Here is a 14,125-nt window from a genome sequence, read left to right as displayed (position 1 = left end):
GGGAAGTCCCGCCTCTGCCGCGGCCGCAGCCACGCACTTGGCCGGGCCCGGAGGGCGGGCGGCCGAGGCCTTCGAGGCACGGCTCCCTGTTTCAGTCTGGCCCCCTGTTTCGATCTGAGGGGTATCCGAGCTTGGGCGCGAGGTGCCGGGCGGCCGGGGCCCCGGGCTGGGAGGTGAAACCTCCAGGGAAGGGGTCGGGGGTGGCCTGGGGGTCCCGGACGGGAAGAGAGGGGATGACCTGGCGCCGATAGGGGCGGGGGGCTGGGACCCTAAGCGGCGCCGTCTCCCTCTGCAGTGCCCGGTCAGCTGCCGCCGTACCTGCCTTCCGCCTTCCCGCACTCCAAACCTGGGCGCTTCCCTCTGACACCGTGGTACTGAACGCCCGTTTCCTCGGTCCTCACCCCCAGGCTCGCCCGAGACACCCTTCCCTGCCATGGTACTGACCTCTGATACGCCTTGTTTCCTTCTAGATCCGATCCCGGAGCTGCCATGATTGAAGTGGTAGCAGAGCTGAGCAGAGGTCCTGTGTTTCTGGCAGGGGAGGCCCTGGAGTGTGTGGTTACAGTCACCAATCCCCTGCCCCCAACTGCCACTTCTGCATCCAGGTGGGGACACTGGTACTGAAGAAAGCGGCCCTTCTGGGAGGAAGCCTGGTATCTGTAGTGCTGAGCCAGAGCTCAGACCGTCCTGTGGCTACATCACCACCACCTTGTTCATTGTGCTCTCATTGTAGGGAAGGGCTAGTTAACAGAAGATGTGGGTGACATAGCCCTCAGCTCGCCTTTCCTCTCTCCTCCCCCTGCTACCTATGGTATACTTCTCTTTGTATAATGGTTTCTCTTTGGGGTTCTGGATTCTCTGATCCGGATGACAGCCACCTCTCTGTTGGTCTTCTCAGTGTGGTAGGGAGTTTGGGAGAGCGTTTGTGAGGTCAGGAACTCCCCTCTGATGCCCTCTTTTCCTGCTCCCATAGTGAGGCTCTGGCCTGGGCCAGTGCCCAAATCCACTGCCAGTTCCACGCCAGTGAGAGTCGAGTGGCACTTCCTCCCCCCGACTCCAGTCAGCCAGATGTCCAGCCTGAGAGCCAGACTGTCCTTCTTCCACACCGAGGTTAGAGATGGGGCTTTTGCCCTCAGAGGGATGGAATCATTGTTACCCAAGGGTGAAGTTGTCAGATTGTTCTGGTGGGTCATTACAGTCTCTGTCCTACTGGGGATGTGGTGGAGTGTAATTATTGTTTTGGGTGGTGTAAAGCTGTTCCTGTCTCACCTTGAGGAAAAAGGAGTGGCTTAGTTTGGGTTGCCCTGTGTTGGCAGTGCTTACTGCCCTCACTTGCTGTGCTAGTCTTCTCCAGCGCTAGACAATGAGGTTATTAAGTTGCCGTCTTCTATTTTTTAGGTGAGAGAGGTCAATGTATCCTTTCCACTCCACCAAAAATCCTCTTCTGTGACCTGAGGCTAGACCCTGGAGAGTCCAAATCATGTGAGTGACTGCCCCCGCGCCCCTGGATTGCCTTCTGCGGCTCCTGGAGGGAGGACCTCTCTGGCTACTTCCAGCTGCCCTGACTACTGCTTCCCAACCAGACTCCTACAGCGAAGTGCTGCCTGTAGAGGGACCACCCTCGTTTCGGGGTCAGTCAGTCAAGTATGTCTACAAACTGACCATTGGCTGCCAGCGTGTCAACTCACCCATCACTTTACTGAGGGTCCCTCTGAGGGTTCTTGTGCTCACTGGTAAGCAAGGGTTCCTGGAGGGAGGGGCTGGGGAAGAGCCTCACCAAAGCAGTAATGCTCTTTAGAGAGTTTGTGAAAGGGGCTGGAGGGAAGCTTCCTGATCTTAGTCAAGGTGTGAGGGAGTTGGGGAGAGAAAGTCCTGGAGCACAGGTGAGATGCCTACCCCTCAGTTGTGGCGCCCTGTACCTTCAACATTGACGGTTGGCATCTAAAACCCTAACCACTGCTCTTCTCTCCCACCACCTCTCCACTCACTCTCTCTCTAGGCCTTCAAGATGTCCGGTTTCCCCAGGATGAGGCTGTAGCCCCATCCAGTCCATTCCTGGAGGAGGACGAAGGTGGGAAGAAGGATTCATGGCTCACCGAGCTGGCTGGGGAGCGCCTCATGGCTGCCACATCCTGCCGCAGCCTCCGTGAGGATCCTTCCAGAATTGCCCCGCCCCTTCCTCCCCTGTAGTATTCCTGTCTCAGAGCCAGACTCTCCTAACCGCCACATTCTTTTGAGGACCCACAGATAGTTCATGATTATAAAGGAAGGCCCACCTTTTGGACTCCCCAGTATGGACCCCAGGCTTACTGTGTCCGTCTCTCCCCAGATCTGTACAACATCAGTGATGGCCGAGGAAAAGTTGGGACATTTGGCATCTTCAAATCTGTATACAGACTTGGCGAGGATGTGGTGGGGACCTTAAACTTAGGGGAAGGAACTGTAGCTTGTTTGCAGGTGAGAGAGGAGCGGGAACTTTGGGGGAACTGGGCCTGAAGGGTTAGGGTGGAAGGAGAGGGCCTGCAGAGACGGGTGGCATGGAGAAGTGGGTGTCACCCAGGGCCCTCTGGTAAAACAGCATGAGGTTGGGCTGCCCTCCCGCCCAGTCAGCACGTCCCTGTGCCTGCCTACACACCCTTGTCTTCTTGATCGCAGTTCTCAGTGAGCTTACAGACAGAGGAGCGTGTGCAGCCTGAGTACCAGCGGCGCCGCGGGGCAGGAGGTGCCCCCTCGGTGTCCCACATCACTCATGCCCGGCACCAGGAGTCCTGCCTACACACAACCAGAACGAGCTTCTCTCTCCCCATCCCTCTCAGTTCCACCCCAGGCTTCTGCACAGCCATTGGTGAGACCCTGACCATTGTTGGGGGCGAGGGGAGCCCAGGGTAAAATGCTGTGCTTTGGTACAGTATAATGGATCCTGGTTCCTAACACACGCCCAGAAGTTTCCACATCCAACCTCTGACCCTTAACACTTCCTCAGAACTTCAACCTGTTTCTTGGGTGCACGGACCCCTAAATTCTTAACAGCTGTGCAGATCTCCTCTCCCCCTGCCCACTGGGACCCTGTGGTGCACTTATCTCTGATTCCTCACTCTGATTCCAAAGAGCATTTGCTTCAAGCTACCAAGTCCTGACTGTCCCACACTTGGGTTCTTAGGTACCTGATGCTCTTGTCCTTATTGTCATGTTTCCAGTGACAACACACTAGATTTCTTGAGTGAAATCCTCAATCCTGGCTCCCTGCCCCATGACTTCCCTGCTCTTCCTGAATACGGGGTTTCGTTTTTGTTTTCTAATTTACTAACCACATCCTGTCATTGGCTTTTACTCCTGGTGTCTAAATGCTTCTGCCTTTATCTCCCCCCCCCCACCCCCGCCCGCCGCAGTATCCTTGAAGTGGCGTTTGCATTTTGAGTTTGTCACCTCCCGAGAACCCGGTTTGGTGCTCCTACCTCCTGTGGAACAGCCTGAGCCCGCCACCTGGACGGGACCTGAGCAAGTGCCTGTGGACACCTTCAGCTGGGACCTGCCCATCAAGGTGCTGCCTACAAGCCCTACCCTGGCCTCCTACGCGGCCCCTGGCCCCAGCACCAGCACTATAACCATCTGAAACTGACCCACGTGGCACAGCCTTCTTCAGGATCCTGAGAACTCAGCCCCTGGGCTCTAGTAGGGCCCATTGTTCCCACCTGGGGTCCAGTGGCACAGATAATGAGAGACAGGCTTTCGGCTGGAGCGTTAACTTATTTATTCAGAATAAATCAGCAGCTGCTAGTGGTTTCCCTGGAAGTGGCAGCAGCAGTGGGCGGTCAGCAGAAGGGCAGTCAGTTGTGTTTAGCTGGAGTGGGGAGCAGGCGCCGCAGGCACAGGGGTGTTAGCTGAGCCCCACTCTGGGTCGGGCCCTCCCCCTTTGCAGGGCAGCCGAGGGTCAGATTTTTGCACGAGGGAGAACTGGCATGTTCCTGCCTCCTGGCGTACCTCACAGCCCGCAGGGAAGTCGATAGGATGCTGGGACCTGGGGAACCGAAGGATGGGGGAAGGGTCAAGACAGTGAAGGTCCACCTTTCTCCCTGCGCCTCATCCCCTCCCCAGCACTCCTCCCATGTCTCCCCAGTGCCCCCAGCCCTGCAGTGTTTCTCTTGCCTGCCATATATGGATTTTTTTCATTTCATAGAAGGAGTACTTTTCCTCCAGATCCATCTAACTCCCCTCTCTCTGTAGCCTGAAGCCTCTCACACCTTCTTGTCGGTTCAGCCAGCCTCTTACTGCTACTCCGTTCGTTCTCACATCAGAGCAATCTAGTCACACCCTGGCCAGCTCTCAGTCCCTCATATCGGAGCCATTCTCTCTGGCCACCTTTGGTCACTCACGTATCACAGCAGCCCACACCGACCGGATGCAGACAGGTGCAGTGGAAGCAGTCCTTGCGGAGCCAAGACTCGCCCAGGGTGAAATATTTCCCCTCATAGTGGCAGGGGGCTGGGGAAGAACAGGAAATGTTAGAGCCAGAGTGGAGGAGTAAGGGCACGCTGCCCCTACGTGTGGTCTCTCCTCTGTCCCAGCTCCAGGGAGTCTGGGTTTGCTGCAACAGGACCACCTCTGAGCCCTTCCTCCCAGTGCCCTCTGCACCCATCCTTCCTTATGCCTCACCCAGTTTTACCTTGAGCCTGGAAGTAGCACTTGCTGTGGACTCCTGGGTGCTGGAGGAGCAGAGATACCACCAAGTAGATGACCCCCCAGCCTCCCCGAGTTCCCGCAGCCTGTCCCACCCAGGGTGTCCTTGGGGCCATTCCGGCAGCACAGCTCTTTCGGACCCTTCTTGGCTTCCGTTCAGGCTGCTCTGGCCTCCTCTTCCTTGGCTCTTCTCTGTTCCTCTCCTTGAGCCTTAGCTTCTGTCTCTCTCCCCTGGGCGCCTGTCTTACACCATCTCCGTGCCCTCTGTTCTCACAGGCTTGGGGATGTTTATAAAGTGAGGACCCTGGCCCCCTGCTGAGTGGAGCTGGAAAAGCCGTAACTCTGTTTCCTGAGGTGAGGGCATGAAAACAAGAGGTCTAGCTTTAACAAGCTGTGAGAGCTGATTCATGCCCCCACACAGCCAGGGGGAGGAGGGTGGCCGGGGAAGGGGCACTGGACTGGGCACTTCCCCAGCAAGGAGGGGGTGGGGTGAGGGCCCCCAGGTGGTCCCCAGAACTCTCCCTGGCCTGGAGAGAAGGAAGCATTCCACCATCTCCCCCCGCCCCGTAATACACACACACACACACACACTCTCCAGGGGTGTGTACGCTGGGATCCCTGCCTGGACCGGAGGGAGGCATTTCCTGGGGATGGCTAATCCTGTGCCCCAGCCAAACCAAGGAGATGCAGTAGGGTGCGACGGCCAGAGGCTCCAGGAGAGCAAACAGGCACCTGGTGTGGAGGATGTTTCTCTCAGACCCCAGGGCAGGGTCTCCTTGCAGTGTCCTAGAGACATGGCTGCCCCTCAGAGGTTAGGGGTGGGGGGCTGGGGGCAGGTGTCTCTTTTTTTTTACAGGCATCCCAGAGATAAGACTATCCATTGTTAATCACCCCAAACACACAGCAAATAAAAGATCTTGCCATATCTGGGAATGGTTCTTTTCAAAGAGGAACATCTCTAAGTGCCCTCACGGTATGGGTCATTCCAGTTTTCACAAGAGAGGCCCCTCTTTTCTCCTATGTTACGGAATGAGGATTTAGGAACGTATCCTCTGACATCCTCTTTTGGATTTCCTGTAGGTTGTGGAGAACCTGAAGAGAGGTGATTAAGAGCATAGGTTGTGGAGTCAGACTCTAGATTTAGATCCTAATTCTACTAAAAAGCTATGTGACATTGAGGAAGTTAGTTCACCTTTCTAAACCTGTTCCCTTATCTGTAAATTGGAATAGTGATACCAACTCATAAGACCATCAAGAGGATTCCATGAGATAATGCATGTCATGCTCCTAGCGCTGTGCCTGGCACATAGCCCTCTGGAAAGAGTAAACTGCTGTGGTCAGTGCTAGATGTTCCATTCTTTGAATGATGCAGAGGAGCCCTGTGTGCATGGCCCACAGCTTCTGTTGGGGCTGCTATAGATTTTTTTCACTTGCACACGTATGCTCCTTTCATCCTACTACTTCCTTCAAAAATTACCTCCAGGATGGTTTTGGTCCTTGTGTCTTTGAAACTCTAAATGTCCGCTTTGAGAACAGAGTTGCTGATAAGCCTCCTTTTCCTAGGTCAGAACCCTCACTTCTTCCCGGGAAGACATATCAAATCCTTCCAGCTAACTTTGGGACTCCTGCTTTTTCTCATAAGGTTTCTGAACCATTTCTTCCCATCCTCCTGTGAACTCTCAAGTTCTCCTTTCTGACAAGTCTAATGCCAGCCTTTGGTATTAATTGCCCCAGCTACACCAGATTTCTTTCACTATTTCACACTCCAAAGACCCCTGTTCCAGCTATCACTCTCCTACCAACAAGGTCAATCACTTTGGCACTTATTCTATTTTCCTTCTAAGTCTCCAGTGCCATTTACCCCTAGACTACCCCTCCCTGTAACCCAGTGGTTCCAATCCAACTACTTCTAGAGGACTACCCTCCCTCTCCCCTTGTCACCATTCAGAAACAGCTTCATCAGTCCTCTGAACTCCCTATCCTTTTCCAAGAAGACAGCTTACATGGCTGGAGATGAGGACTGTACCGCACCTTCACCCTAGTCAGGTCTGATATGCTTTCCATCTCAGGAGCAGCAAGAGGAAAAAAAAATGGGAGCAGGGTGCCCTGATGTAGGCTGGCATGTGGGAGGCATGGCCTTGGAATTCTCTGGGCTGGAGCAGGTGGATTCAAAGGCTTGACCAACACAAGGGCCCAGAAATCCTGTCAGTGGCCAGTAGCTCTGCTGCTGCCTTTGTGGGGACAGCAGCTGACACTCTTGATGCTTGGACCATAGACTTCCTTCTGCTCCTGCAACCTGGAGCCAACCCCATGGGGGGGAAGACACTAGTGAGAGAGCTTGAAGGGAGTGGTGGTCATGCTGTAGGCAGAGGGGAGCCAGTGGGGATTGGTGTGTGAGAGGTCATGGGACAGGGGTGAGAGTTCCCGCCTGTAGTGAAGAGGAGGTAGGCACACAGGGGCAGGAGTAGGGGGCTGCTTCTGCAGGAAGTCTGGAGCGGAGACAGGAGCCCTCTCCAAGAAGTTGCAGTGTAGGTGTGTGGCGGGGTGGTTGAGCCGGTTTCTTGCAAGCCTGCTGGTGTGCGGGCTCATGTGTGCATCTGTGGAGCTTCTCAGGACCAGGGCCACCCTTGTTGGGGTGTGTGTGTGCGCGCGCGCGTGTGCCTGGGGCATGGCTGTCGGGGATGCCAGTTGTGGGGGGCGCGGCGGTTGGCTTTCGGGCCGGGAGGGACGTCTGGCTCGCGCTGCCTACGCGGGGACAGAAAAACATCCGCCGGAGGCCCGGCCGGGCGGCGCTCCAACCGCGCCAGGCAGGTGCGCGCCGGGAGGAAGTGAGCGCATTCCGACGCCCCAGCCGGACAGGACCGGAGGGACTGGCAGCGGCCGTGGGGAGATTTGGGGGCCAGAGCCCCAGGGGGCGGCTGGGAGTGAGGAGCCCGAGGAGGGTCGTGGATGCGCCGAGAGAGAGTTGGGGGGAGGGCCCCCGAGGGGTCGGGGTCTGGGTTTCGCCCCGGGCTTGAACACCTAACAGACGCCCACCGACAGCCCCCGCCAGCTCCCGAACCCTCGGGAAAATTCAAGCCCAGGGAGAGGGGCCCAGGGGCAATTGAGAAAGTCGGGGAGGAGGCCGGGAAGGGCAGCGAGGAGTGTGGGGCTGTGGAGCGAGATCGCTGTTGGCTGGAGTACGGGACAGGCTTGGGCCGCCAGAGCATTAGATGGAAGGCCACCCCCGCCCCCCACACACCCCCCCAGGTGGGAAGGGAAAATGGCCACCCCCCAGATGCCGGTGCACCCCGAGAGTGAGAAGCAGGTTAGAGAGGAGTGGGAGTTAGGGCTCTCAGGGTCCTATTGTGACGAAGTCGTTGAAGACCTTGATTAAGGCACGGCGATAAGGAATCCGGACTGGCCCCGTAGGTAGAATCGATGGTCTCTTAAGTAATAATGAGGAGCTTGGAGGCAAGGTTATCTGTGTCTAGCACTACTACCATCTTTGGTCTTTGCCAAAGGGCTAAGCATTAATCCTCTAATTTTTATAGTCATTTAAAATTGCATGGCTACATTTGTCAAACAGCTTAAGTTATTTGAATTTTTAAAAATAGAAAAGTTGAAGAATCTGATTCAGTGTTTGATTTAAAACTCAAAGTTTAGTTACATGGCATCGAGTCTTTTCCTTTGTCTTGCTTTTGCGCCTCGTTCCTGTCACTGATGTGTGGAAATTCTTGTGTTGTTAATGCCTCAGTTCTGTGTCAGTGGCATAGAACTTCTTCTTTTCCTGTCCCTCATCTATGGTCTTTATTTTTAACTCTAACTTTTGTCTGTGCAGCCCTTTAACCTGCAACTATATATCCTAAATCCATTAAAACATTTCATTGGCATTCAGCATAGAAAGACAAGTAACAACTTTACCATATATGTTAGGTTACTTATTGTCTTCTGTGGATGTGTGTGTAACTATAAAGTTTCTATATTTACCTTGTGGCTGATAAAAAGAGATACAGCTAAAGTTGTGTTATTCAATAATATTTATGTAAACAGCAATTTATTAGTCTGATTTCTCTTCTAAAATCAACTCTACAGTGTCAGAAACTTACACTAATTCTATCATGATCTTTTAAATGTATTTTATCCTGGGCCAAAGGCAATTGCAAGGATTAGGATCGTTGTAATTTATTTTAAAGATCCTTAAATTCCAGTTACTTTTGGCTCCACACAAGGAAATCTGGGTCGGTTAATTTTTTTAAAAGAAAATAATTTCCTACTTTGGGCTCTGTTCCTCTCTCCCGTGCTGTTTCAACCCCAGCCCTACCTTATTCCCAGTGGCTTTTACCTTCATTCCTTCTTTGCTCTGCTGGGCATCTTTAGAGGAAAACTTCACACCAACTTCCTCCACCATAAATTCTCTCCCTCCTCTCAACTCTACACTTCTCTTTGCCAGCATACACCACTGCTTCTTCATTGATTTTTTTTTTTTTTTTTTAAAGCCTGCAGCCCTTTCTGGCTCTTTTCCATCTTAAACTCTAAACTCTCTCATATTGAAAATCTTTTTCTTCCTTTCTCTTCGGTAAAACCTGGGATTTTTAAAGGGTTAGACCTTATTTATTCTGCATGATCCACTTTTGTCTTCTTTCCTCTTCTAACACCTTTTTCTTACTCTGAATTCTGTACACTCTATTATGCTTACTTTCAGCACAGGTTCAACCTTCTCCTTGTGACTAAACATTCTTCCAGTAGATATAGCACAAGATTCTTTTTCCCCCCATTATATTTCCTACAAAAATAAAAAAGTTTTCAAATTCACTTCTACTTCAGTCTCATCTGCCCACATTTTGCATCCAGAAGCATGACTGGGCTATTATTGGAAAGTCCCTTGAGTGACCACTTAAGCTTGGTGTTGTACTAGGTAGTGTATAGTGCATTTCATCAGCCTGGTGCCAGATTCCTAAATTCTTACCAGTAACAGGTGTTATCAATGTGTGTGTGCATGAATGTTCTCATATACATGCACATACCAAAGTACACAGACAATAGAACCATAAGTCAGTATATGACTATGAATATGTCTATTCAGTGTATTTTACATTATGAGCAAGCCAAATACATTTGGGAGTGGAAGATGAGGGTGGGTAGATTCATAGCTAGGATAGAAGGTTAAGAGACAATATCCTTTGCCATTCTTATTCAGATGAGGAGGAGAGGAATCATTCTTCTGGAGATGAAGGGACAGTTTGAAGGTGATTGAGTTTCAAGAGTTGAGAGACATGACTTGTAAGGTTGTGGTGAATGGCGGGAGGATGGGGTGAAGGGGCCAGAGTCCCAAGAATAGTTGCTGTACCCAGACAACTCATATTCTCTCTGGCAGAGAACATAAAAGATTCTTTGGTTGTAGTACCAATTTCAACCATAGTCAGGTTTCCATTGATAATCTATATTGAAATTGCCCTGTGTTGTAGCTGTACCATTGGAACTATTACCAAATTTTTCTTTTTAACTTTTTCTCCTTACAAATTGCTATGTAAATGATAGCCCCCACTACTAATAATTAACCCCCAGCTAAGCAGCAGCAGCAAACACCATTAATTCTAACTGAGTTTCTTATCTATTTAGATGGTTCAATTTTTCATGCTTGCCCCACAGTCTACTTCTGATAGTAGTAACCTTTGAAATTCCATTTATGACTTTCATTTTTATCTCACTTATAAATTGCTATTAAAGTTATAGAGTCAAAACTAGATACTGAGAAGGCATCTACTTCTTTATTATCTCTGGAATATGACCAAGGAGGTCTTTGCTTGACTGTCTCTACTGAATGGAATGGATTACTGCCATCTGTAGTGGAAGCGGCCCATTCTGTGGTCAGCTAGCTTTAAGTTACTCGCGTGTTGTTCAGCAGAAGTCTGCCTTGCTAGCATCTCATCCATTCCCACAATTCTGCTCTTTGAAACAGTATGGGGAAATTGACTTGTTTTTCAATGCAGCAGCTCTTTAAAGATTTGAAAGAGTTTGTTTTTTGTTAGCTATTTAAGCTTTTTTTCCTTTACTCTCACACGGTTCAGTAGAACTTTTCTATTATGCTGGAAGTGTTCTCTACCTGTCCTGCCTAATCAGTAGCCACTAGCCACATGTGCCTGTTGAGCACTTGAAATGTGGCTAGTATGACTGAGGACTGGAATTTTAAATTTTAGTTAATTTAAATTTAAATGGCCAGATGTGACTCTTGTGTTAGTATAGTTCCAAACTCCAGGAGTTAGTACACTGTCATATGAGGCTGTCTTTCGGCTGCTCCAGAAATCTTATGGTCATCTCAGACATAGTAAAACATATGTAACTGAGCTCTTTATCTGTCTGGAGGCCAGTCTTACATGTGGTCACACCTGGGAAAGAAACACAAACCCAACCCCAAAGCCCTGATGAGTAATGTCAGTTTTTACTGGACATTTCTTAGAAGAGATAGAAAAGGAAGCTTATATCTCATCTCCCATATTTCAAAAGCAACACTGAAAACAAAAATCCCTCCTTTAATCTCTGTCCCCGAGAGTCCCTGAAGTCCCTCTCGCTTATCTTTCCCCTTCCTCCTCTTCTCTGACCTTGCTCCTCCATGCTCCTAGAGCACCACCTTTGCCCCCTTCTCCTTGAAGAAGGGTTTCTGGGCGTACACTTCCTCCAGCTCTCCTTCCCTTTCCTTGTCTCTGCTCAGTGAAGCCAGGGAACTTTTTCTGGATCCATCTTTCTTGGGGGGTGATTAGGGCTAGAAGGTCATAAATAATTACGTTTTTCCTTTCTTCACATAATTCCTGATTTCTTTCTAAGGGTCCTCTCATTTTTTTTTTTAAATCATTGTTGAGAAATCCTTATTTGTCACTGTTTAGAAGAAGTGTCTCTAACAGTTTGTTTTCATTCCAGATCTATTCTTGGCCAACTCTAAAACTACTTCTTCACAGTTTCTTCATTTTCTTTCTTTTTGCTTCTGTGATATTTTAATAGATTTATCTTCTCTTCCCTGGTCTTCATGGCCTACATCCACCAGGAGTGCAGCATTCGTTTCCCACTGTGGTCACCCAGTGCCTTGTCCTCCCTTGATTCCCCTCTTAGCTCACCACTGTTGTCCATACCTGCCTCTCTTTATTATCTGTTATTTTCATCTTCTCCTTATCTGCGTGTGTACTAAGTCGCTTCAGTCATGTCCAACTCTTTGTGACCCCATGGACTATAGCCCGCCAGGCTCCTCTGTTCATAGCATTCTCTAGGCAAGAATACTGGAGTGGGTTGCCATGCCCTTCTCCAGGGGATCTTCCTGACCCAGGTAATGAACCTGTGTCTCTTATGACTCCTGCATTGACAGGCGGATTCTTTACCATGGGCACCACCTGGGAAGCACCACCCCCCATCTGTATTCTTTTTAAATCACTATTTAAAATAATCATTTAGGGGTCTCAAGTGATTTCCAGGGGGTCTCATATGAGTCTCTGTACTATGACCTAAGAATATGTAGGTAGCATTGATTTCTGTGGATTGGGAGGTGATGGGGTTGAGGGGCAGAATATCCTTTCAACCATGGCATTACTAATGTTTTGGGCTGGATAATCCTTTGTTGCAAGAGTAGTTCTGTATACTGTAGGATGTTTAGCAGCATCCTTAGCCTCTACCCACTGCATGTCAGAGGTACCTTCTCAGATGTGACAGCCTAAAGCATCTCCAGAGGTTGTCAAGTGTTCCCTGGAGGGAAATTCTGTCCCCCGCCCCCACCACATTCAGAACTACCATGCTAGAATATCAGCTTTCTGAAATTGATCAATACCTTTTCTCCTCAACTGCTGATGTGTTTGCTTAGCCCAAGTTTTCAAAACTGTGATCTTTGTCTTAGGAGGTAGCTTCTTAAAATTTCAGGTTTGTGAGCTTATCCTGTATCTCCTGAATCAGAAATGCTAGAAGTAGAATCTGGAAATCTGATTTTTATAAGATACTACCCCCTTTCCCCAAAGTCTGGTAATTCTTATGCCCTAGGCTTGACCCTCTGTGGCATAACTGCTGCATTACCCGCATTTTTTCCCTGCAAGTCTTCCTGGTACTTCAGCTTTGCTTCCGCTCTTGGCCCCACAATGCCAACACAAATAGGGAGGCCTCAGGTTACTAGGACAACCAGGGCACAGGAAACCATAAAGTCTCAGCACTCCCACAGGCATCACAGACTGGCTATGCCAGCTTGCTTTCTCCTTAGGGACTTGGTCCTACTTCCTAATCCCCATCCCCAGATTACCCAGACTGGAAGAAACACAGGCCTAAGCCACACACCCTGATTTTGCAGACCTCATGGTGGAATATGGAATGGATGGATAAAGAATTGTGAATGAAGCTTTCTTACTAACATTGATATTCCAGGTCACCTTGGTGATAATTAAATTTTGTTACCTGTGAGAATTACATTCCCCTGAGAACTGATGAGATTACAAGTTTGGAGTCAGGCTGCTTCCATTTATTTATGTTATTTATATTTGTTTCTTTGGAGCTTGAGTCTTAGATCTTTTTGAATCCCTAGTTAGATGTTTTTCACAATTTGCTTTGGGTTAAAAGATTTAGCAATCTACTTCTGATACACTGGGACCAGCTAATGTTTCAGTTCAGTGCAGTTCAGTTCAGTCTCTCAGTCGTGTCCGACTCTTTGTGACCCCCTGAACCGCAGCACGCCAGGCCTCCCTGTCCATCACCAACACCTGGAGTTTACCCAAACTCATGTCCATTGAGTCAGTGATGCCATTTAACCATCTCATCCTCTGTCGTCCCCTTCTCCTCCTGCCTTCAATCTTTCCCAACATCGGGGTCTTTTCAAATGAGTCAGCTCTTCACATCAGGGGGCCAAAATATTGGAGTTTCAGCTTCAACATCGGTCCTTTCAGTGAACACCCAGGACTGATTTCCTTTAGGATGGACTGATTGGATCTCCTTGCAATCCAAGGGACTCTCAGGAGTCTTCTCCAACACCACAGTTCAAAAGCATCAATTCTTCGGTGTTCAGCTTTCTTTATAGTCCACCTCTCACATCCATACATGACTACTGGAAAAACTATAGCCTTAACTAGATGGACCTTTGTTGACAAAGTAATTTCTCTGCTTTTTAATATGCTATCTGGGTTGATCATAACTTTCCTTCCAAATTTAGTAAGAAAATAATGGTTTCCAGATAATGAATGTAGGTTCTATTTACACTTTATTATAAAGCTAGTCATTTATTTCAAGGAAGACTATCTGATTTGATTAACTCTTTAAAGCCTTGAAGAAGTGCAGATCTCTCCTTTTAGGTAGATGCTTAGAAAATGTTGATTTGATCCAGAAGTGGAGCTAGCCACGTTTGTGGAACATTCCTGGCAGGCCAGAGCAAGAGAGAGTAAGTGGGGTGGTGGGGGACGGGAATAAAGTAGACTTGAGAGCTCTTCTCAAACAATTGAAGGACTGTCCT

General features: G+C 49.5%; 2 protein-coding genes across 8 annotated transcripts; one reads left to right on the top strand and one right to left on the bottom strand.

Moving 5' to 3' along the window:
* Nucleotides 1-13: 13 nt before the first annotated feature.
* Nucleotides 14-5,602, top strand: RGP1 (RGP1 retrograde golgi transport homolog (S. cerevisiae)). Of its 7 annotated transcripts, XM_010846079.1 has the most exons (11): nt 14-142; nt 296-371; nt 471-605; nt 974-1,110; nt 1,399-1,482; nt 1,584-1,733; nt 2,000-2,146; nt 2,330-2,457; nt 2,656-2,845; nt 3,390-3,541; nt 4,954-5,602. In XM_010846079.1, exons 3-11 carry the CDS (start codon nt 490-492, stop codon nt 4,969-4,971), a joined length of 1,122 nt encoding a protein of 373 aa, XP_010844381.1. In that variant the 5' UTR covers nt 14-142; nt 296-371; nt 471-489; the 3' UTR covers nt 4,972-5,602. The 7 variants fall into 7 exon arrangements, with proteins under 7 accessions (XP_010844381.1, XP_010844377.1, XP_010844378.1 ...); XM_010846075.1 differs by lacking the exon at nt 4,954-5,602 and having other exon boundaries at nt 14-121; nt 3,390-4,794; XM_010846076.1 differs by lacking the exon at nt 4,954-5,602 and having other exon boundaries at nt 296-368; nt 3,390-4,794.
* On the bottom strand, nt 3,820-4,811 carry MSMP (microseminoprotein, prostate associated). The gene is made up of 3 exons (XM_010846081.1): nt 4,664-4,811; nt 4,374-4,482; nt 3,820-4,018 (listed from the first exon to the last, which is right to left on the bottom strand). Exons 1-3 carry the CDS (start codon nt 4,791-4,793, stop codon nt 3,838-3,840), a joined length of 420 nt encoding a protein of 139 aa, XP_010844383.1. The 5' UTR covers nt 4,794-4,811; the 3' UTR covers nt 3,820-3,837.
* Nucleotides 5,603-14,125: the final 8,523 nt, after the last annotated feature.

The sequence above is a fragment of the Bison bison genome, unplaced genomic scaffold (genome assembly GCF_000754665.1).
Source record: "Bison bison bison isolate TAMUID 2011002044 unplaced genomic scaffold, Bison_UMD1.0 scf7180017864230, whole genome shotgun sequence".
Classification (NCBI taxonomy): domain Eukaryota; kingdom Metazoa; phylum Chordata; class Mammalia; order Artiodactyla; family Bovidae; genus Bison; species Bison bison.
This window is presented reverse-complemented; position numbering and strand designations above follow the sequence as displayed.

Bases quoted from the DNA above. Each gene is read 5' to 3' on its own strand.
- MSMP (XM_010846081.1), bottom strand. From the start codon at position 4,793: ATGGCCCCAAGGACACCCTGGGTGGGACAGGCTGCGGGAACTCGGGGA. The intron at 4,483-4,663 runs GTAAAACTGGGT...GTTCTTCCCCAG, and splicing joins GTGCTACTTCCAGGCTCAAG to CCCCCTGCCACTATGAGGGG. The intron at 4,019-4,373 runs GTGAGTGACCAA...TCGGTTCCCCAG, and splicing joins GGTGTGGGCTGCTGTGATAC to GTCCCAGCATCCTATCGACT.
- RGP1 (XM_010846075.1), top strand. From the start codon at position 490: ATGATTGAAGTGGTAGCAGAGCTGAGCAGAGGTCCTGTGTTTCTGGCA. The intron at 606-973 runs GTGGGGACACTG...CTGCTCCCATAG, and splicing joins ACTGCCACTTCTGCATCCAG to TGAGGCTCTGGCCTGGGCCA. The intron at 2,147-2,329 runs GTGAGGATCCTT...GTCTCTCCCCAG, and splicing joins CACATCCTGCCGCAGCCTCC to ATCTGTACAACATCAGTGAT.